The 24,748-nt window shown below is 44.9% G+C and overlaps 1 protein-coding gene across 1 annotated transcript in view; it reads left to right on the top strand.

The window, feature by feature from the left end:
- IL2RB (interleukin 2 receptor subunit beta) overlaps positions 1–24,748 on the top strand; it is a 260,299-nt gene that overhangs the window by 69,641 nt on the left and 165,910 nt on the right. Inside the window, exon 2 of the mRNA XM_069653014.1 lies at positions 10,719–10,814. Coding sequence (XP_069509115.1) covers positions 10,727–10,814 — 88 coding nt within the window. The 5' untranslated portion in view covers positions 10,719–10,726. The remainder of the gene's footprint in view (positions 1–10,718; positions 10,815–24,748) is intronic.

The raw sequence follows: 24,748 nt of genomic DNA, 5'->3' as shown, positions 1-24,748 counted from the left end.
AAGTGGTTGCTGTTAATGCTGTTGCCCATCGAGACGCGGAGTGTTGGTTCGCCTCTGCCGTTTCCAGAATAACTTCGCCCACACCCTCCTTCCCCCTCCCTCACCACCATTCCAAGGTGGGCAGTGCCTCCCTCCTCCCCCTCCCTAAAACCCCAACAACTCCCCATGAACAGGGGTTATAGGGCTGATCCGTACATGGACCAACCAAGCTGCAGGCCCAACGGGGGCCAACATTTAACAGGGCTTCCAATATAGCTATTGCAATCGCAGTGGGGTGCGCTGTTGCCGTGTAATCAATTGGTACTTGGGACCGGCAGAATGTGCGGTGAGACTATTACCACTGCATTATTACCTGCATAGTGGAGATTAGCCCGGAGTACGCCTGGCCCCGCAGGCTTAAATGGTCTAGGCGGGGTCAAGCACAGCAAAGTTAAGATTATGAGTAATTTTGCCCTTCGGCCGTGGCATTATCCACCCGGTGGTTCCTGCTTCCACCCATATGTTTAGGTACATTTAATTCAATGGACAATCTATACATTTGTCTACAGGCCCGCGGCAAAATCACTGCAGTACAATGTAATTTCACCATTCCTAGTAGTGATGATGCGCAGCATCAGGCAATTGCAGCTATGGATAGTGACATCTAAGCAGTTTATGAAGGATGTAGTTCAACCGTTATTGGTGGATACTGGCCCGTGTTACAGAGTGGGAGGTATACACTGCCGGAGGGGTGCCCCCCCAGAGGCCACATCAAGCAGACGTGCCACAACCAAATGGGCTGTTTCCGGACGTGGTGGGGATTAGTGGAGTAGCATTTCTATCAACAACGAGACCAGAGAATAACAATGACAGGAAAATTAAAGTAAGCCAGATAGAGTCAGGTTGTGTCTCAGTCGTTGTCCAGAAGGTCCTCCTCCGGGTTGTGTAGCGGTATCTGTGCCTCGATGAACTTTACTGCTTCATCCCGTACTGTGAAAAAGTATAGTTTCTCCCTGAAAGTAAACTTGAGTCGAGCCTGGAACAGTATTTCATATGGGATGCTGCGTTCTCTCAGCATCTTTTTCACTCCAAGGAACTGGCGCCTCTCCTGCTGCACTCCCACAGAGAAGTCAGGGAATATCCTGATTATTTGGGAGCCCAGGCGAAGCTCTACCTTTTCTTGTGACAAACGGAGGATAAGGTCCCTGTCTCTGTAACTCAGAATCTTAGCAATGATAGGTCTAGGGAAGTCTCTGGGTTTAGGCCGTGTGGATAGGCCGCAATGTGCACGTTTAACTGTAAAAAAGGGGGACAATTCAGGATTGTCAAGTAGTTCTTTAAGCAGGTTTTCAACTGCCAGCTCCATGCACCCTTTTAGAGCATTTTCAGGGACGCTGATAATTCTTATGTTATTCCTGCGTGATATGGACTTCAAATCATCACATTTGGCTTTTATGGCATGTCGCGAGTGAGGGAGGCCACAGTGTCCTGCAACGAGTGCAGACCATCTTCGTTCACTCCAATTCTGCTTCCGTGATCCTAGTGCCAGTTTGGTCTACGCGGGATTTGAGAGATGCAACGTTGGCATTGATGTCGTCCAGTTTTTCGTGTAAGGAGGCAAAGTTTCTGGCCATAGACTCCATCATAGCAGTGAGGTCAGGAGCCCGCCCATCCGGAGGTAAGGCTGGCTCCCCCTGGTTGGGTGATGATTGGGACATTTCTGGCCTAGGTGCAGCTTTGGCGAACTTGTCCATGGCTCCCACTTTGTTGGCCCAGTGGGATCTGTCCGACATCACTATGCGGTTTCGGGGTCACAGATCGCTAATGTGTAATGCCCAACGTTGATGCTTACTTAGGGGGTATGGGTCCGGGCCAATTAGCTCTCCGCTAGTTTAGCCGGTATTCATATATCAATGGAGATGTGATGTAGCAGCATGTGGCGAGGTGGTAGAGCCTGGGTCGTTGGTAATGCAATTATCGGAGATGGTCATCCAGTACAATAATGAAGCAACTGTTTGAGGGCTGATCTCAGTTCCACCCTGGTAGTACATATAGGGCGGGTCTCCATGGTGAGAGTGGTATATGCAGCTGGGCCCGTGGGTGACTACAGTGCGGCTGGCTCTCGGGTTGGCGTTTAACTGAGGATCAGGTGTGAAAATGCTGAGTTCACAGAGGTGTGGTGGGAGCCAATGCACATGGTGCGCCCAAATGATGCAGCCCCAATACAGGTGTCGAGCTGTAGATGATGGGTGGGGGGTGCTCACAATGGGCCCCGTGGCAAGCGACAGCAATTCACGCTGCGGTGGTAGTGCAGATGGCTGTTCCGCTCTGTGCAGTAGTCGTGTGGCTGGCGGAAAGCAAGATGTGGAGCAGGGGAAGAGATGAATATTAAGCAGAGCTGCTGTAGCCCGCGCGCGGCCCCTGGTCGGACGGCTCTCACCTGTTAGGACGCAGGGCCAGCGCGCAGGGCAGCAGCTGGTATCCCTTGGATGGTCATCCTGGCAAGGATGATCCTAGAGGCTCCTCTCTCGTTCAGGGCGTTGTGGTTGGAGGAACGAGGGCGTTGGGGGATAGTGTCAGAGTGCAGCAGGGCTGGCGCGAGGCTCCCCGCGCAGAGCGGTTCGCGCCCGGAGCCCGACTCGGCACTGCCCCCCGCCCGGCAGCGTGGGTGGATGCCAGCAGCATGGAGCCGAAGGCCGCGGCTCCCCAAGCCGCCCCAGGGAGGCCCCTGCCACACACAGGAAACCAGGTGCCAAGGGAACGGGCGCTGGCAGGCCCTCCTCCAGTCTCCGGAGCAGCAGCAGAGATGGAGCGCCTCCAGCCAGTGAGGCCCTCAGTTTGGATTTTAGGTACTGGTGGTGTCCGCAGGGTACAGCCGGGCGGCGGCGTCCGTCGCAGGTCCGGCGCTGGGCGATGCAAGGTGCCCGCAGTTGTCAGCCCTCCAGGGCGGCCCGGAATGCAGCAGTGTCCCCCCAGCGCAGTCACGGCTCAGAGAGGCAGCTCGACAGGCTGCCGCGGCCTAGAATCCAGCGGTCAGATTTACAGTCGGCTATAACTGGCCCACACAGCACCGATTTGTTCTGGAAGTTAAGGTGGATGGCCCCAGATTATAGGCTGTATAGGGCGACAGTTGTGACTGGAAACAGACGGGGAATCTGCCGATGAAGTCGGATCTCTGTTGATGTATCACGGAGCTCGCAGGCTAGGCAGCATTTACTCTGGTTGCTCAACAGCGCCCCTCTACAAACTCCATAATCTAACCAAAATGCACAACCACATTACACGCCTCAGTAAACACTGTCTGCATACCTGGGTGCACCCCAAACACAACACAAGAACTCCACAATAAAACCCTGCAAATGGCACATACAACAAGCCACCCCATTATAACCTCTACCCTTAAAGGCCACTCCAAACCTCAAAATGCCATAATCTTTTTGTTTTCCAAAACTTCAAAACCACTTTGCCTTGCTACAAAACATACCTTATCAACATTTCTTCACCAACAACTCCATACCCCACTTTGGGCCAACAACCTTCCATCAATGCGCTATGTCCTATTCACAACCTCTTTGTGATGTCACTGACCACTATGCATGTAAAACAATTTGAATGAGTGCACATTTAAAACTCACAATACACAAACCACCTCAACACAAATGCCTCATGCCTGTCATCTTCCTTTTCATTCACAGGGGAATCATCTCTTAAAAATGCCCACTCAGGGGCGGGGACCTTCTTCTACACCGTAGCATAGGAGAACCTTTAATGTCTGTTTTTAAAAAATAATTTTTTAATGTTTTCTGTGAAGTTCAAAAAGGTATCGCCTTCCGCAACCTAAGCTAGTGCCTAGACAGGGATTCATCACTTCATCCGTAAACTTAAGCTAACGCCTGGAAACAGGGATTCTCTCATACAACAAACAACAAAACATAACTCTTCTCCCAATTCCCTCCCATCTGTATTTGTCAGAAGCCCTCGGACACTGTCACTCCCACAATCTGTCACTTCACCTTTTGGTCTGCTGGAGGTTGCATGGGGAACGGGCAGGAATGCAGAGAAGACGGTATGTTGCTGGGGACGTTGACAAACCATCCTCTCTGCTACCACTTGAAGTGGGGGATGGAGCTGGGATAGCCCCCATCATAAAAGCGAGAGGTCAGGCTCAGGGGAAATTCCCATGCCCAAGTAACGGAGGAGTCCAGAAATGTGACAAAACTACTGCTTTAATAATAAAGTTTCAGAAAAAGCAGGGATACATACGGACATCTCACGATTTCCAATGGTCTCAACTGGTTAGAGGCTTGTCATGGTATTTTATTCATCTGTGACGTCATAAACAAATGATACATTTCACAAACCTAAGGTGGGGTGGGATATGTTCATACGGTAGGCTACATATAGAAGATCTATAGGGTTAGTCATTTCATTCGCTAAAATAGTTCCTGTGACCACATCCTAAATGTTGCAAATATAGGCATGTCAGACTAGCGCATTGCTATTGGATCTTAAAACAAAGTGTGAACTAGTGTGGAAGGTGGGTAAGGATTGGCCAGCATGGGACATCTCAGCCTTGGAAAGTTACCAGCACATGAGCACAATGGGGGTGGTGAGAAGGGCCCCAAGTTGCCGCCTGTTCCAATAAGGTTACCACTCTGACTCTCCTGACCGCAAGCAAGGACATTCTAGCTCTCAACTTCATGCTGTATTGTATCTTTTGTCTGACTGAAATGGAATCTCTGAATAGGCATTCTCTGCCACTGCAAGTCACATGTGTAGGGACTGCATTTCGAATTCTCTTGCTCAGTAACTTGTGATTATTTTAGTTGGTGGGGACTTGTTTAGGCTGTCTCTTCCTCTGTTTCAGGTGTAAGCTGATGAGAACCTGACAGTTCTGCAACATTTGTTTCTTTGTTTATGCAGATGGAGTTATGCCTCTCACCTGGGATTTGCTTACTGTCTGTACTTTTCCGATGCTGGATCAAACCTGCCTTTTAATAATGAACTTGGCACTGTGCACGTGCTCTCGGTTCTTTCCGGGTCTGGCACTTTCGCTGTCTCCCATTCATCTAACATGACTGTGACTTCCATCTTGGTTTACATGGCCACTCAGTTTAGTTTCGTTCTGCATCATGACACAGTTATATGTATTCCTGTGTGGTTGGCATTTCTGCATAAGAGACATAGGGTTATGTAATCTCTTTCTAAGAGCGGTTAGGCCTAAGTGTCTGTGTAGTATCGTGCAGGGATGCATGTGTTTCATGTCTAGTGTGTGTGTGTGTGTGTGTGTGTGTGTGTGTGTGTGTGTTCAGCCATGTCACCTCTTCATGATTACTTCAGTGATGTCATCCGGTTATAGTCTGTAGGGCTACTCAGTGAGTAGCGTCTGTCACCATGATGGTATACCCGTACACTCCACCTCTCTAAAAAAAACATTTCAAGACTAGGGTAAAACACAGTTTGGTATTTTGTAAAGAGGTTATTCTTAACCCCTAGTGATTTCCTTCCCCCTTCTGACCCCATGCTAGCTCTACCCAAACACAATATTAATGTGCACATGCATGTTGCACCTGTGTAAATACTGGTCCATGAGCTACATTGTTATATTTGTTTGTTCCCATGTCACAAACTTTCAACTTGTTATGTGACTCTGCTTTGCTCATTCACTAACTGGTCCAGTGTCAACTATATAGCACTATGAGCCTCATTACACGGTAGGCGGAGGACCAAGGTGCTATTGGCACCTTGGTCCATGCCGGTAAAATACCAGCACCGCCTTGGTGGAAAGGGGAATTACCGCCCTATTCCAAGGTTGGCGGGGCGGTAATTCCCCTTTCCCCCATTGCCCTTCCCCATTCCCATTTTTACCCCATAGGGCTCAATGGGAATGGGGAAGGCGCTAATTACGGTGCCGCAAATTGCGGTACCGTAATTAGCACCCTGGTCCCTTTGCGGGTTTGTTTTTAACGCCTGCAAAAAGCAGGCATTAAATTCTCCAACCCGCAAAGGGACCTCGTAGTAAGGCGGTAAGGGTTTACCGGTACCGGTAGAATACCGGTACCGGTAAACCCTTACCGCCTACCGTGTAATGAGGCCCTATAACTTTGGGGCATCTCCTCGCCCAGGGACTGCACCGGCTACCTGTACTGGGTCCTATGTAAGACATATCTGTTCTTAATATATGCCAAAACAGAAATACAGAAAGATGAGCATGGTTTAACTTAAAATGGCAGAGTGGTTTCCCAAGCATTGGTGATCTGGGTATATCACTGTTTTCCTAAATATACTTCATGATTGGGCCGTCCTGCATAACAAATATGCCTGGCTCGTTGAGTAATATGGATGTACTCCCTGGTTGTCCGTGAATTTGCGTTATTTGTAGGTTCTCCTAGATACACTCCATTGTTGGTTTGTCCTAGATACACTTCTGACCTGTCGGATTTATTCTATGGTTCGGCTGGAATATCCTTGACAACCCCAAAAATGTGAGTGTCCTGGACATGCTGAACCATTGTGCCTTTCCGGATAGAATGCATGCCATGGTTGTGATGCCTTTTATAAATTCCACAATTGCATTCTACTACTAATTTCTTTTTTCCAGGATTGACTCAATTTTTGTCATGTCACTGAAATGCAAAATTCATTTTTTTGTCCTGGATGCACTGCTATATTTGATTGTACCGGACATGTTCAATGGCAGGGTTCTCCAGAATGTACTCAGTGGATTTTTGGCATATCTTTGATATACTCAACTAGCTGGGGTACCAAGCGTTGCCCGTGTGCTGATCGAGTGGTATCTCTTGTGCCCTAGAGGATGTTGCTCTTGTCCTCTTGTCGGCAAGTTTTGCTTCAGTTTGCTCTGGCATCTCATTTGCCCTGGGGTAAGTTGCTGTTGTCCTCTGGTCGGCAAGTTGTGCTGCTGTTTGTTATTGTGTTTCAGACGCTCTTGATATTGATTTTCGCTTTGCATCAAATCGAGCTTTTCCAAGTGATGTACGTTTTTTGTGTGGCATGTTTCAGTCACTCAGTGGCTTCAGCACATTTGAGAAAATGTCCAAGAAAGATTGGTTGATTGTGCTCTCTTCTCGTGAATGAACTTAAGTAAACTGTAACCTTGCCATTTCCCATATTTGCAGCGGCGTGATAAAACATTTTTTAATTTATTTTTAAATTCCCTTTAAAAATGCTTTAATAGACACTTTCGAACTGTACACAGTAGTAATAAATTTCAAAGGAATAACCAACTCATTGAACATTTTGCTTCAGACACTTCAGAATTCTGCCTCCTTCTGGTACGTACTGTAGTGAATCGGGGTGAGCATCAGTAAATAAGGGTGTCTATGGAGTGCATATTTTGCATCCACACATACAATACAATCTTTCCTCAGACAAATGAGGAATCCATGCAAAATTTGGTAGTAGTGGGTTCAACACTGTGGATTTGTATAGCCAGACAAAATATACACACACATACATACATACATTCAGCTTTATATATTAGATTGTATTAATTGTCATGGGCATACTCCATTGCGGTTTGCCAAGGGTATATGTCAGTTGGAATGTACTGGATATACTTCATGATTGGATTATCCTGGTTATACGCTATCTTGAGTCTTCTTAGACACAATGTTAGAAGGTCCTGAATATAAAAGTCCAAGGTTGAACATGAAGTTATTTGTCAAGAATTAGTACCTCGAGAAGGAACACTGTACATGAGAATTGAAAAATCAGTGAGTATATAAATCAATTGAAGAGAGGGTTGTGGGTTTTGAGCTTAGTTGTGGGTGAGTTATGTGCGGGGTCAGAAATGTGAGGCTGAAAACTTTGTTAAAGTTTTCAAAATATGCCATTTTATTAACTCAAAAGGTTTGATGAATGCCTCAGTATCCCTACCCTGATGAGGATGTCCTTGCCTCTAAAAAAAGGTTTCTGTCTCTCACACTTGTACATACAACAACTCAACATGGTAATATATGTCTGTTCAAAAGCAACAAATATAACTGTTGTATTCACAGTACTATATATGTCTCCTTATAAATTGGATGAATTCTCCTTTCTCAGATTCAAGCAGGACTTTGGGCAACAGTTCCAAAAGAATAAGGAAATCCTGCCTTGTAACAAAGTTCCAAAACAGTTCTTTTTGATTGCAACTCGGCAACAAAAGTTCTAACACTTCAGAATTGTCCAAAAAGATGTCTTTCTTTTCCACTTGTGTTATTAAGAACTCAAACAATCTTCTTTCCATGAACCAAGAACATTTCCTTAGTTCATCAGGAATAACATAAATAGTCTTTGTCAGGATTATTCTGCAACAACATATTTGTTTTGAAAATGTTAAACACTTCTGCAGCAGTTTATATAACACTTGCTTTAGCAAGAAAATTTGTCAGGGTGATTCTTTAATATTTCACCACAATATAGTGGTGGTTTTACGACTTCTTCTTTACAACTTGTCAACACCACTTTGCAGTACTTCGTGAACTTCCACCTGGTCTACTCCCATGTGAAGCATACTACTTTAAAGGTGTCTATTCTGGTATACTCGCCTACCAGAACAGAATAAAGGGATATGACAATCTCTAATCTGGTGTACTCTCTTGCCAAGCCAGAATAAACTGTGAGCTACCAGTACTCCTGTGGTAAAGATCAGCTTACAACAACATAGCAATGTCTCTTGCTTCACAACATAGACATTTCTTCAGGGATAACAAGATTCACATAAGTGCTATTTATTATGCACTTGTGATTTTCACAAACTCTGCAAGTTATGCTCCACTCCTTTAAGTATCCTCACCAGAAGGGCAGCCTTCTTGCCACTCTTTTTTCCCCACTTCTTCATTAACCAAATAATGACAATAATTCTGCCTCAATCTGACTCTTCTTTGGCATTGGCAATGTGGGTTCAAACCAGTTCCTTTTATGCACTTCTTCAAATATAGGCAATAGGTTTTACAAACATTTAGAGTCTCATTGGCCCCCTCTTGATTATGGCAATGATTGTTTGTACTGGGTTCTTGAATTATTGGCCCATCTTGTTACTGGATTTCAAATTTACCTGCATGCATATAATCACACCTTTTTGGTTTGATAATCAAGCTCTTATTATTCAACTTGCTTTTTCAAAGTCAGTTTGGTTTACAAAATACTGATTTATCTGCTTTCTGTCAGTTTGGTATTGAAAATTACTTTTCTTCTTGCATTTCCCTCTGCACGTGTTGTTTCCTGTTTTAAAGTACCTGGTCTGAGCAAGCGGGCGGTTACGGAGCACTCCAGTGTCACAATATCTTAGTGAACTCACCGGGTCTGGCGTGCGTGTCTGTTACCCTCGCTGCGTCCAGGGCCTCTGCCTCAGTTGCTTCTTGCAGTCTGGCAACCGGCTGCTTTTGCTGCTGCCCCATTCACACACACAGCTTTCTCTGCTCCAATGGCTCTCCAGAACTCGCCTGCCACCAGCAATAGCCTTACTATGGGGAAAGCTTTCCCAACTTTCGCTTCCACTGCGCAGCCTCTGCAATTCGGGTCTCCATGGGGAAAGCTTCCATCTCTGATGCTTCCCACTGCACGACCTCTGCAATTAAGGCTTCTGGAGGTAAAGACCCTCTCAGGACCGGCAACTGCTTGCCATTCAACTGAGGTCCTGCCATCTTCTTCCTCCTCCAGATTCTGCTGCAACGTGGAGAGTTCAAAACTCCACCACCTACGACTACTGCTCTGTTGCTTCTTCTTTTGAATGGCCTGCACCTGAGGTGGCCTTTTAAGCCTCCCAGTCTCCCTCGGGGTTGGGTCATTTCCATTACCAAGCTGTACTTTTCCGTTTTATTCCTCTTCAGCCCTCTTCTTTGTCTCAGTACTTTGGGGATTATGGGATTTGGAGTCCATAATGTAAAAATCAGCTCTTCGAACTTTTTCTATTTTACAATAGGCCATTAGAAGGTTGGGGTCTTGGGGGAAGTTGAAAAAGGCTGTTTCCCATTCCTTCGGACCTGCTTCCCCACTCATGAGATCCTCCAGCAGAACACCACCGCCACAGTCAGGATCAGAAAGAGTCTGCCTTTCCCTGGCCACATGAGAAGGGTCCCAGACCAAGTTTTCTGGGGGAATCATCTCTGATTTATCACAGCCATTACCACACATCTTTCATTGGAAGTAATATGCATGTGTTACCTTATTTCTTTGCACTGGATGTACTTCAGGGTAGCATTGGGTTGGCTTGGGTATACTCCATGTTTGACTTGTCCTATATGTGCTTAAAAGTTAAGTTGTATCATACCAGATGTGCTGCATGGGCAGGTGTCCTGTAAATACAACATAGTTAGGTTGTGTGCTAATTTGCTACATGTTGTTTCGTTGTATGTTAATATACTACAGAGTGTGGTTGAGTTGTCATGGATATGTTCTGTGGTTGGTATTCAAAATCATATTTGGTGTGGTAGTCCCGGATATACTCCATAGTTCAGGAGGGCTATCTTAGATATTCTTCAAGGTTTTGATTCCTAAGGTTCTTATTGGAGTAGTTGGGAGAAGCCGAGGACTGAACAATCATCAAAGCAGTGTTAGTTTTAGCAAAATAGCCAACTGCTCAATCAACCCAAAAACTAAAATCCTCCTTCACCAAGAAGAGAGGGAAGAACCTTTAATGCTGAGCCCCCACTGGGCACCCATGGGTGACAGAGTGTATGTGTGTGCATTTGTGTGCATGAATACCCACGCAGAATAATTTCTCTTCTCTTTTTCAGAACTCGTTATGTCTAGGATGAAAACCATCCACTGCTACCCTGCTTGCTGCTGTATTTCTTTCATTATCTTTTTGGCTGCAGGAGCCTCAACTGAAGGTAAGAGAGTATTGAATTGGAAGATTAGGAGTTCAGGTCTGGATACTGTACTATACTCTGGAAGCAATAAAGACTGACTACGTGAAGATAGAGATTGTTTACATGGCTGGTTTTAAAGCCAATGAAAGCTAATTGTAACTAGGTTTTCCCATTACCTTTTGGGTTCCTGAATTCACTTTACATAGGCATCCAACCTCAAACAGGAGTTGCCTTCAGGGGTGGACTGGGAACCAAAATAGGCCCTGGAAATACTTTTCAGAGTGGACCTATATTACGCATTTCCAGCAAGCCCGGCCCTTTTCCTGTGAGAACATTTGGAAATAAAATAGTTTACCACACAAAAGAGGCCTACTGGGAAATCTCCAGAGTTCCCTATAGGCCAGTCCACCCATGGTTGCCTTAGTCATGTAGCCACCTAAATTACCACCAGAGCTATTGACCGTGGAGTAGTGAGGTAATATCAATCACACCACAGAGTAACCATAGTGTTGCAGACATAGCCCACCTCCTTGACATTTAGCTGTGTCCTCATCCCTTTCCAGGTTGCCAGATTCCTCTCAAGTTGGAGGATCCTCTGTCTCTTTTCTTACCAGAAGATGGTTTTGTGTCTCTTAATGTTGGAAGCAAAGATGAGTGGGAGATCGTGTTACAGAATTTTATCATTTATATAACAAAACGTTTAACTTATTAAGGATCAATTTGCTTGTCATTGATTGCCCAACAAAAATCATATATTTTTTGAGGCATCCCTTTATGTAAAAAATAATTTAATTTCGATCAAGAAACAGTTTGTTCTTTCATAACGTATTTTGTGTACAGAAATGTGTATTGTTTAAGACATAAAGCATAAATCCTCCCACACTACACACAAACACACGCAAACGCAACTCAATCTAACACCTAATAAACATCTGCGACACTGGACTCCCTTATGGATATCCAGTGAGCACGACCACGACCGCACCACCACCCTAACCGCATATGGCTCACACACCCAACATAAACACTAGCACACACCAGAGGCACTGAGTCTTACCTCTATGGTTACAACTACCCGGGCCTCTCAACCAACCTACACACACAAGACAATGCACACAGATGCCAGTTCCTCCTGGTTCTGAACCTATCCTATCCTATCCCCCAAAACACACCCCGCCCATCCACGTGAGCATCTGGAGACTGCCCCTCGGTGGTAGCGGTGCGCTGTATTAATCAACATAACATAACATTAAGTCATTTTTCTAGCAAATGTATCTATTGTCAGGCCGAACGTTTTTGATAAAATGATGGTGATTCACAATGTGTCTTCCAAGCACTTTTTGAGGCAAAATCTGCCCACTCCAATCTGGGAAAATTACATTTGCTAAGACCTTTTTCGGAGAACTTAGTGTCACTTTCATATTGGAATATTCCTTATCTGTTTTCTCATTGGGAAACTCGTTTGTCTTGTTTTGGGAGATATTTTTGACTACATTTTGGGAAATTTCTATGTCTCCTGCTCTTGTTGGGTGATTCCATTTTCTCTTTACTTGTCATGAGAATCCTTTTCCTTTTCCCCCTTGAAATGGTCCATATTCTTGTTGGGATATTCACTGTCTCATTTATTGTTGGGGATTCCTATTTTGTTGTCTAATATGGAGAATAATTGTCTTCTGTTTTTTTTAGGAGAGAATTATTGATCTATCCACTTTATTCTTGGGTCCTCACAGTGCATTACTTGTTAGAATATTATTTCCCTTCTCGTGTTCCGAAAGCCATGCATCTCTTTTCGTGCTTGAAAAGTAATTTTTGCATTCCTTTGTGGGGATTAATTTCTCCCGTTTCTGTGTTGCGACACACCTTTGCTTTTTGTTGGAAATCCTTTGTCCTCTTTTCTTGGCACTTTTATTTGTTTTCTTTTTGGGGGTTTCCTGTGAGTCTTTTCCTGTTCCTATACTTTATTTCTGCCTAATCAAGGTGATATATGATTCCACCCTACTAATATTCGGTAATGGAACTGGTGAATTGAACTACTGTTCTGGTAGCTCCAAACGGACATTAATACAGGCTGAATCTGCAGCTGTGAAACATAATCTAATCTCAGATGAGGCAGGCATCGACTATTTAGTCCACGCAGCCCCAGTTATATAACTCGCTCATCCATATTTCATTAACAAGATCACTCAATTGAATAAGATACCATTAAATCAGGAATAGGCCTTGAAAACTACCACAAGGTCGAAACACGTGCCGGCTGTGCACCCTGTGGAATAAACCCAATACACCAAAAGAACCACTTGTTTCTAATTGACTAGATGGACTATATTAAGGTTTAACAAATGTGTAGAGACACAATATCCTGAGCACAAATTGTCCTTCCCCTTGTTTTGATTCTTTCTTTCATATATGAAACACCTCTATGTTAGGACTGATTTTCTATACTCTGGCCTGGTGGACAAATGTATAGAAGGCCAACCTATATTGTGACAGGAACAACTCTGGGAAGCTGTAGCCAAACCAGTTTAGGTAGCAGTGACAGGCGGTCTAGGCTAAGTTCTTCAGAGGTGGTGAGCTTGAAGGGGTGCACAATGAGGTCATGCAATGGGAATCACAGATTACACTTAGACAGGATGTATACAAATACAGTTATTTATGGCCGAAACACACTATAGCAAAATGACTACTAGCAGGTAGATTTATTACACTACACTATCAAACTAAATACATATATACATTCAATTTGTTATAGGGCATACTACGCATCAGAAACTCCTGCAAAGGAAAGGTTAGAATAGTATCATGCACAAAAAGGTCCACAGAGATGATCCCTAACAAAAATTGTCCAGCCCTAAATTGTCTGGTGCCTTTTGCCCAATAGTTCAGGTTAAAGTTCCACAGAAGTTGGGAGGCAGGACAAAATGCAGGTAGGATCTCTGGGGTTCAGTGAAGGGTTCTTAGGGTTAGGGTTTAAGTTGGACTAATGCCTAAAAGTAGCCCCAATAGTCAGATGTCTTGCACAAGCAAGCAATGGCAAAGCCAATATTGTTATAAATAAGGTTTATTATAAGCCCATTGACTTATAATGGGATTATAGGGGTAGGTTAGACACTCTGTAACTTCCCCCCATACTCTTATTATTCCCTAGACTTGGCAGGACAAAGGAAGAGGGTCTGACATTTATTTTCCTGCCGGAAGTCCCAGTCCTCGATTCACTGGGGTTGCCGGTTCAAGCTGATCTCTGGTTGGTGTCATTTACTGTTGCAAGGACTCTCGATCAAAGACTGCAGAAAAACTAAATGCAGCACCCCTCTCAGGACTGGACTCGGGTCAGGTAAGCTATTTTGGATGGTTGTTACTGCAGCAGGGCGATACAAAAGGACTCAGCAGCTGCTGTTGGACTTTCCCTCCTATCTTGGGTCCCCTTGACGCTAGGACACCGAGATTACGCAAGAGGTAGTCTTGTAGTGCCAGCTGAGGATCCCCTAAGTTTCAGGCTGAAACTCGGCACAGTGATGCTGGCAACACGATAGCCCAAAAAACAAAGCTTGTCAGCCCCAGGACACCGAGCAGACGTCGGGAATGGATGCTCCCTCCACTCCAAGGGTCGTAGCACCTTTGCAGGACTACTAAAGATCACAGGCAAGACAGGGCTCCTCAGGACAGCAGAAGTTGGTTGCCAGGCCTCCTTCAGTCAGGTCTCAGGTTTCTTCGCAGGCCTCACAGCTGGACAGGATACTTGGCTCCTTCATGTTTCTCCAGGATCTCTAAGGAATGGGTGCCGGGGTCCTCTTCTTATCCTAAAAGCCAGGTAAGAGCTGCTGCCCTCACTAGCCAATTGCTGGACTAGCCCACACACACACCCCAGCAGTGGTCTAATCAGGACTACTAGCGGGAACATTCATGAATACCACTCAGACACACTGAAACCAGTTTGTGGATTGGGGTCAGACAGACCCAGTCCACATCCTGCCAGCAAACACACAGAGCCCTCCAGTAGCCTGCCAAAAGCTCCTGTTTTCCCGGGCACTGGAAGTCCTTATAAGGATGTTCCTGGCCTCTCAGGCCAGGAAGAAGGCTAAAGAACAAGATGGCAAAAGAACAGGCAAAAAATCTTGTGGCACAGCCATGTTTGACGAGTAGCCACAGTTAGTAGCCAAATGTGGGAAACTCGGTAAGGCTAAATCCCGAAAATAGGGGAAGTCACTGCTGCCACCACCTTATCCTTATAGCTCACATAGAATAACCAAAAATCCTCTGAGTGTTAGTCTAGGGCAAAACAGAAATGCACCCCATTGTACTGAAGTTTAAGATGCATTGTACAATGATAGAAAGTTACCACAAATGATACAAAAGTAACCAAAAGTACTAACATAGTAAGATGACTAAGGGAAACATGGTTTCCCAGTACTGACAGCCTGTAGGACATATCCGTTTCCCCATAACATATGAGCAAAGGCCAGTGTAGTGATGCTTAAGGGTTCCCTGCACTGTAAAAAGTGCAGGTCGGATTCAAAAATAAAAGCAAAAGGTTTGGGGGTTCCATAAAGATGGAAGGAAAGGTGCAGTAAAGAGCAATCTTTCCTAACACAGCCCCCACCCCCAGACTAACAGACAGGGGCAACTAATCCACCCCTGGATGGGTCCTCTGTTTCAGTCGGTTATCCCTGTTTGACAGCCCATCAAAATTGCTACATTTGGGATCTGGCCTATGCCCAATAGTGAAGTTCAAGGCCTGCAGACTCATGAACCACCTGAGCCACTTTGGATTCTCTCCCTTATCATCTATCAACTACTTCAAAGGCTTAGGGGGAGCATACACAGTGAAGTGAACCCAATGGTGGTATGACCTCAACTTCCTAAGGCACCATACAATGGAAAACTCTTCTCCACCAGGGGCCAACTGAGTCCTCCACTCCTAAACTGGTAGCTGATTACACATATAGGATGTTCCTCACCTATGATACTAAGCTGTGAAAGTATTTCATCTATCCCAGTGTCAAAGGCATCTGTCTGCACTAAGAAAAGCCTCTTACAATCAGGTGCCCTTAAACCAGGGGCCTGACCTAGGGATTATGTCAGGGCAGTGAAGGCCTTCTCACACTCAGGAGTCCATAAGAACTCTTTAGGTCCCCTATGAATAGTGAGGGCAGTCAGAGGGACAGCTATATTGCTGCCACTTTGCTCCTGTATTTCCCAGTGAGGCCCAGGACAGTCCTCACTTGGGTTTGGGTAGTGGGGTATGCCCAGTTCTGTACATGAAGTACTTCACTGACAAGAGGTTGCATCTTGTCCACACATACACCGCCTTCATGCATGTGGAAGGCCAATGGCTCCTGTTCAGTTTGACACTTTGAATGTCTTCCTGAACAAGTTGGCGTGATGAGGGTCCTGACACCCAGTCTCTTGAGTCAGACCCAGTTCCTTCCAAGTGAGGGTTGAAGCTGCCATGTCATCCAGACATGCATTGCTGAGATCCACCTTCTCATTCAGAACAGGGGCTAAACTCAGTTGACAGGTGTCAGTTGCAGCCACCAATCCAGAAGTCCATGCACTGAAGTAAGGCTCTGAACAGGTCGAAACTGCTGTCTCCGCCTCAGCATAGACGGCAAGGGATATGTTGCCATACTCTGCAGAGAGATCATGGCAGCAGCTGTACCTTTCAGTACAGAGCTGATCCACTAAGTTGTTACCTCTTAGTGAAGAGTGTGCATCTGTTTAGGGACAGAACACAGACCTCTAGTGTCCACACAGTATCCAAAACTGGCTTTACATATATCCTCTTCCAGAGCCTCAGATCTGAACTCTGGACAGCTAGAGTGCTCAAACACTCTTTGTTCCAACACAGAGTGGACCTCACACCAATTGTCAGAACTTTCTCTTTGTTCTGAGTCACCACAATACAAGAAATCCAAGCGATCATCGTTTTCTCAAATGGGCATCTACTTTTGGAAATTCTCCAATGTTCAGGTCACTCTGAGGAATCACTAATGCTGGAACATGGATAAGCACCAAGGAGTACGTTCCTCCCCAATCCTTGGGCAGCTTCATGTAGGCCCTAGGCCCACAAGCCCCAATATCGACCAATCAGGACGGCTGTCCCTGCTCCCATCCTGGAAACGTCAATTGTAGTTTTGCAGCCTTTGTTGTCTCCCACATGTTTCTTTCCATGTCTTTGGAAGTACAACGTCGCATTCGCCAGTGAATCACAACCATTGGACCTGATTCATCTTCTACCCATGTCAGTAGTTTGGTATGCTTAGCCCATGACTTCAAACATCCATTGTTCACTCTCTGCACCTCTTGCACATATTCTGGCTTCAGTAGATGAGCTTCACAGGACATCAGTCCTCCTTCCCATATCTTCTTGGAGTTCACTCGGCCATAGACTAAGACTTGAGTGTGTTCCCAAAATCCAGGTGATCCAGCTATTTCTGTTATATCAGGGCAATACATTCCCTTCATGCCTTCAATGACTATCTCTGCCTGTCCTGCTGCAGGATACACAAGCATCTTGCTCTCCCATCCAGTTTCCCTTTCCATCTGTAGTCTTGATATAATTATCCTGGAACGGAAACAACCATTTCGATCTCCACTGTAAGGTGGCCCAACTTCCCTGGAATTGTCCTCCGGTCATAAATCCTGCAAGATGAATGAGGCACCTGTCATAGTGTTGTGGGACTTCTCTAGAGATGACAATTCGCACTGTATTCATGACACAGGGTTTGAGAGCGCAGACGTAGCAACTCTCCTTAGATGTCTTCTCCCCTACTTCCCTCATATGCTGATACCACATCTTATTACCCAAGTGTACTGCATTATATAGATAGGTATTTATCCCCTCATTATCTTCCTCTGCATTTCTCCTGTGTATTTTAGAAGTCTTGTACCATTCATGAAGTATATCAAAGGAAATTCCCATAGTAGGAAGAACCATAGGGACCTCTATCTCAGTGAAAGTACTAACATGATAGACTGTGAAAATATTATGCACAAAAACATAGGCATCCACTTCTCGCGCCATTCTGATACTTGTTGCACTTGTTCATTCTCTAGAACTGTGCCGGCTTTTGCATTTCTCATCTTTGATACACTCATAAAATTTCTTTATACTTGCAACTGTAAAATCTGCTCAGTTATTGCAATGAGAGGCCTTCTTATCACTGGGCCATTTTTAGGATCCTGTAAAAAAGTGTGAATATCAACGTCTCTTCTGAAAAGAGCAGGATAAGCTTGAAGTATGAACACAAAGACATCAAGCACAAGTCGATGAACATTACTGTCAGTAAGTACCATATGTTTAACTGCTTAGAACAGGTATTCACCATGAAATGAATCTGGATACTGATCTTGTTTCCAATTTCTGAGCAAGAACTGACGTTTAAGCATAATTGTAATGCTTTAATGTTTTTCTAAAAGTTTTTTGGAAAAATTCCTGAAATTCTCTGCAAGTCTTTGCACTCTTGTTGATATATCTATAAGGCGTGTCCACTGAATCTCAGTTCAATACAAAATATGTATTATTAGCTAATTGCTTCATCATCCTTCTTCGTCATCGATCAAATCTGTGCATTCTTCTTCTTGCCTTGCTTCTGGATCAGCAACGGTGGGAGGGCAGGTCTCACCTTTATAGGCTTTTACATCCCCTAAGTGAAGCCAAGCTCGTCTTCATTGGAACCTTACAACTGAAGGAGTTATATTCTCAACGCAAAAGAGGCCATTGAAGCGTGGCTTATGTCACTTTCTAGTAAAGCTTTTAATGAGAACTAGGTCTCCAACATATAACTTAAGTGCTGATAGTAGTTTACTTGGGTTACTTGTTGAATTGTCTTCTTCTGTGTTCTGAGACCAACCCCCCTTGAGCTTGATTTGATCTGAAATGAGCGAGATGCTAGAGGTCATATATGTCAAATAGTTGTGCAATTCATCACCTAAAGTTTAACTGCACTCTGGGCATCACTTCTACTCCATGATGGAGGTGTAAGGGGCGTTCTCATTCACTGCCCTGTCACTAGTTCATAAGAGGTATGGTGATGGTCTGATCCTGGCTGATTCCGAAGGGCATATAAAGCTAGAGGTAGGCAATATAGCCATCCCTTCTTAAAAGTCAATTTAATTTTGCCAATCCTTTCTTTAAGGAAGCCATTGGGTCTCTCACATATCCCGTTCACTTGCGTGTGATAAGCAGAAGAAAACTTGTGCTTCATATTCAATAGAAGCCCTATTTGTTCAAATAGCAAAATGTGGTCCATTGTCGTATCTCAGCATTCCACACACACCCCATCTCGGGAAAACTTTGCACACTAAAAACCTTGCTGCACAAGGGTGTGTACATGGACCTGCCTCGATCCACCTAGAGAAGGGACACACCACCACTAATAGATTCCTATATCCATTAGATACTTGCAACATATTGATATAGTAGATATGTAAATGCTGAAACTGACCATTCGGTCGAGGTATTAACCCTCTAATTGTTCTCAGTGTATACCCAGCAGTAAACATTTGACACACGATGCAGCTTACCATAAATACTGTAACATGCTCCAATAAATTTGGAATGAACCAGTCTTCCGCAATTCTAGCAGCAAGACTATCCCTAGCTACATGCGCGGGGTAATACAGCTGTTCAAGCGCGACCTTTAATAATGCTACTGGCATCACTGGCTTTTCAGTGCTATCTTATCACCATAATGCTTCTGTGGGGAATAAAGAACACCCCCTTCGTTTCCACAATTCCTGCTCTTCCTGTGGTGCACTGCCTTAGTTGGGTTATCGACAATTTATTAAACCCTTTTTGTACTTATATGGTCATTACTACTTTTTCTTTAATATTTTCAGTATCAAAACTCAAAATAACTTGGGACAATGCAACCCCTTTGGCTTCTTCATTTGCGGCTTCATTCCTGCAAGTGCTGAAATCTGTTCGCTTTGTGTACGCTGCGCATTTAACGACCGCTATGGCCACTGGGAGTTGTAGTGCCTTAATAAGCTAAAGATGCCTGCTGCACCGGAGTGCCGTCCTCACGGAGGTAGCGCCTCCTTTTCCAACATGCTAATCCTGTTTGTATGTCAATGTCACGTAGGCAGAGTCACTGTACACCATCACTTCCTGCCTTCTGTGTTTCTCGAGCGCAACAATAAGCACTACTAATTCTGCTGATTGTGCTGAAAAGTGAAACGGTAGCCTTGCACTTGCTACAACTTCAAATTCTTGATTTAATCTGTATCTTACTACCGCTGCGCCTGAATGCCTTTCCCCACTAGTCTGTTCAATTTACGAAGAACCATCAATAAAAGGAACTTCCCCTCCCGCCAAAGCATTTCCTTCACTCGGGGTATATCATCATAAAATTCAACATAATTAGCACAGTCATGTACCTGATCGCCTTCCTCTATTGGCTCAGCTATAAACATGGCAGGATTTACTATTTCACATCTTACAATCTTAATCATTGAGTTAGAAATAATTACCTCATAAGCTGAAGCTCTTTGGGATGTCAATGTACCTTTGGGTTTCTCTAAAATGGCAAATAGAGCATGCTCCATGTAAAGGGTCATAGAGCAGCCCATAACAATACTTGTAGACTTTTGAATTGCAAATGCGGCAGCTGCCAGAAATGTTTGCAAGGAAAGTGTCCTCTCATAACTGGGTCTAAAATCCCACTGTAATATGCTAAAGGCTTGTACCCCAATGTAGTTCTCTGTAAAAGCACTGCTGTCATGACTGTCCCATTTGTGTGTGAAAACAAATAAAATACCTCAGCATAATTGGGAATTCCTAAAACAGGGGCTAGTCAAATTGCTTTTTTCCGCTCCACAAACCCTTCCACCATTTGTTCAGTCCAGTCTATTTTTACTTTATCCACTTGTGATTTCTTTAAAGCTTGTAAAAGCGGTCTTATGTGTGTACTACAATTAAACACCCAGGCTCTAACATAGTTGCATAATCCCCAAAACAATTGCATTTGTTTCACTGTATTTGGCTTTGAAGTTTTCATAATCGCCTTAGTTCTTGCAGGTGTCACCTTTTTTCCTTCATATGAAATCAGCTGCCCTATAACACCTCTTCTTGGCAGTATTGTAACTTCTCCTTATCTACCTCATATCCATTGTCTGCTAGAATCGTCATCAACTGAATAGAATCTTGTCTGCACTCATCTTCCATGGTGCAACAAATTAAAATGTCATCGACGGATTATATCACTGCACTCTTAAGGTCAATATTGCCTAAATCCATCTGTAGGACTCTGTTAAAAATCGATGGGGACTCACAGTACCCCTGGGGCAGCCTAGTATGTTTCAGTTGAGTTTGAAGGAACGTAAAGGAAGTCAAGTCTTGTGAGTCTTTGTGCAACGGGATCGAGTAAAATGCATTTTTCAAATCAATCACTGTGAAATATCGAGTTTCCACTGGGATACTGCATAGTATCGTCGCCGGATTAGGAACTAAAGGAAACTCTGCATCTACAATAGGGTTAATCGGTCTCATATCTTGTATAAATCCCCACTACCTTCCTTTATATTTCTTGATAGGATACACTGCAGTATTACAACATGATTATGATGGCACCAGAATCCCTTGTTTGAACAATGCTGACATATTCTAAAATATATCTTCATCAGCCTCGAGACATGGGGTTTTGTTTTGCTCGAGGTAAAATCGCTCCTGGTTTAAGCTTTATTTTAACTTCCCCTATTCCCTTTAATAAACCTACGTCATAAGGGCCTGTGGTCCTGTAACGCTCACCTGATTCCCACGGAGGCGCAGGTCTGGCTTCGAGTGCTGATGCTTCTTCAATGGTGAAGCGCAGGACTCTGAAGATGGACAGGAAGGGCCCTCTACTCTGGCTTCTCCGGCTCGCAGGAATATTCCCCTGTACGTGAAAAGGGAGTATCACCTACTGACTGAGTTATGCTCAAGCCTCCCACTCTCTTCCAACCCTCCACGATACCCTTCCACGATTCCCTGTGAAGTCTCACCTTAGGGTCAGGAAGGATGAGCTCTCCATCCTGCTTCTGATGCAGGGGCGCGTTGAAACCCAGTTACTTCACTGGATTGAGGATTGGTGGGAGTTCAGGTAAGCTTGACTATTCAGGTAAGGCTCTGTAAAAGTTCTGTTGCAAGTTCAAAAGTCCAAGCTTAATAATGTTCATTGTCTTTTTGCAGCAAGCGCTAATGCTTATGTCTTTTTTCCCCTTAGGGGCCGGGGTTCGGAATGCCGGAGATATGGCACCGACCCGAAGTGAAACGTGCAGTTCCAGTTCCAGTAAATGGCAGGTTAGTTCTGGATGAGCGCTCGGGAACTGTCTTTGCATACGCTCATTCAATGTCTTTGTCTTTTTTCCCCATAGGGGCCGGGGTTCAGAAAATGCCTGGAAGCGGCAAGACCCGAAATGAAATGGGAATGACCCAACAGGTAAGTCTTATTCCCTTCCTTCTCTCACCTCTTATTCTTGTCTTTTTCTCTAGGCTCTGGGAAGTGGCTGTGTATCCGGATGATCGCTGCTGAAGATGGAGGAACCCAGGAAAGGTGAGTGAAATGCAGCGCTGCAGCGATCGTAACGAAATGCCTTTAAAAAAATAATGTCTTCCCTTTCAGGATCGTCGGTGATGTCTCCGTGGTGCAGATTTAGCTGGTAAGGTCTCTTGTCTCCCTTTGCAGGTGACCCAGGATGCTGACAGGCATGGCTGAAGTCCAGATGCAGGAGCTGACACGGTGAGCGTCCAGCTGCGAAGAGCAGAACAACGCGAAGCGTGAGTTGCTGATCGGGTGTGGTTTAAATAGCTTTGGAAGAAGTTCCCAGTGTGTATCCTTCCACCGATCAGGTATGTATCCTTCCCTGACCACACCCGGTTGGAAAGTAGTCCCACAGGTAAAGTAGTTCCATTCAGGCCTCAAGAGGGCCTGGATGTAGCAGCATGGTCTGCATCAGGTAAGTGCACATTAAAACACTTGAACACATGTCTAGCTTTATGAGCCTGGCGCCTAAGGCGCCAGGACAGGGGTCCAACATGAGCCTGGCGCCTAAGGCGCCAGGACTGCGTCCAAAGGGCCCCAGCTTGGGCCCGCTGGCACTCTCCTGGGGGAAATTATGCCTGCCTCTGGGGTTGCTGGGTCGGACCTGGCTCCTTGGAGGTAGGCATCATGACAGTACCCCCCCTCAAAGCCCCTCCCAAGGTTCTTCCCTCCGGGGGTTTGGGCTTGTTCGGAAATCTCCGGTGAAACCTTTGCACTAATCGAGGTGCGTGGACATGGTTACTAGGCTCCCACGATCTCTCCTGAGGTCCATATCCCTTCCAGTCAACAAGATAGAAGAGTTTCGACTTTACCACCTTGGAGTCTAAAATGTCTTTAACTTCGAATTCTAATTCCCCTTCAATTTGAACTGGATCTGGAGGCTTGGACAATCGGGTTTCTGGTTGTACTGGCTTCAAAAGTGATGCATGGAAAACTGGATGAATACGCATGTTGGACGGTAGATCCAGTTTAAAGGCCACTGGGTTGATTATAGCTTTGATGGGATAAGGTCCTATGAATCTGGGATTGAAGGTTCGCGGGCCCTTGAGGGGTAAATGTTTAGTTGCTAGCCATACCTGGTCTCCTACTTGGTAAGGAGGAGTTTTACTTCGGTGCAAATCAGCGTTTTCTTTATACTTTTTCTTGGCTTGCTGTAAATGAGTTGCAGCTTCTTTGAAGGCTCGGGTTATTGTGGAATGCAGATGATTTACTGCGGGCATTTCCAGGGTCAGAGGTGGATCTAGGTCAGAGGTCCGAGGATGGTGACCATACAAAGTATAAAAGGGGGTTTGCCCGGTTCCAGAATGCACTGAATTGTTGTATGCATATTCTGCGATCCAAAGGATGTCTTTCCAATTTAACTCGGATTGGTGTAACATGCACCGAAGATATTGCTCGAGAGTCTGATTGGTTCTCTCGGTTTGTCCGTCGGTCTGGGGGTGGTGGCTGGTGGATAACCGCACATCTATTTGTGCTAGTTGGCAACACTTCTTCCAAAAATGTGAGATGAATTGACTTCCACGATCCGAGACTAATATGGAAGGGAAACCATGTATGCGAACTATATTCTCCAGGAATTCCTTGGCCAAGGTGGAAGCTGAAGGCAAACCCTTTAAAGGGATAAAGTGGGCCATTTTGGAGAATAGGTCCACAATTACAAGGATTGTGTTGTAACCAGCACAAGGAGGCAGATCTGTTATAAAGTCCATTGACAGGGTGTGCCATGGCGCCGGTGGAATATCCAAGGGTTGAAGTAGGCCGGCTGGCCTTTTCTTTTGAGCCTTGTTTTGGGCGCAAATTCCACAAGACAGTACAAAAGACTTTATGTCTTTTCTCCAAGAAGGCCACCAGAAGTGGCGTTTGATTTTTTCCTCCGTTTTAGCGATACCTGGGTGTCCTTCCATTAAAGATTCATGATGATAGGCAATAACAAGTTCTTGCAATTCTTTACTTGGCAGAAACAACCGCTCCTGGAAGTAGGGTAAGTCATCCTTAATGGTGTAATGAGGACCCTTTTGACTCCATTCCAGTAAGGTTGAAGAGTCTAGAAGTTGTTTTACTTGCGTTTGGATATCCTCAATAGTTTGCAATGAAGTTAAGCCTAAGATTCTTTGCTCAGGTATGATGGGCACAGGTTCTAAACTCGAATTAGGTTCTTCCATGCCTATCCGGGATAAGGCGTCCGCTTTTCCATTCTTGCAGCCAGGGCGATAGGTAATTACAAAATCAAATTCTGCAAAGAATAGAGCCCATCGGAGTTGTCGTGAAGATTGAGCTTTGGCCGTTTTTAAATACTGTAAGTTTCTGTGGTCTGTAATTACGGTGATGGTGTGTCTTGCCCCGAGAAGGTAGTGACGCCAAGCCTTGAAAGCAGATTTGATGGCCAGTAACTCTTTATCGGTAATTGCGTAGTTGATTTCAGGAGGAGAACATTTT

Source organism: Ambystoma mexicanum, chromosome 3q (assembly GCF_040938575.1).
Source record: "Ambystoma mexicanum isolate Mex_15411 chromosome 3q, UKY_AmexF1_1, whole genome shotgun sequence".
Lineage (NCBI taxonomy): Eukaryota > Metazoa > Chordata > Amphibia > Caudata > Ambystomatidae > Ambystoma > Ambystoma mexicanum.
Note: the sequence above shows the minus strand (reverse complement) of the source record. Positions and strands in the feature narration are given on the sequence as shown.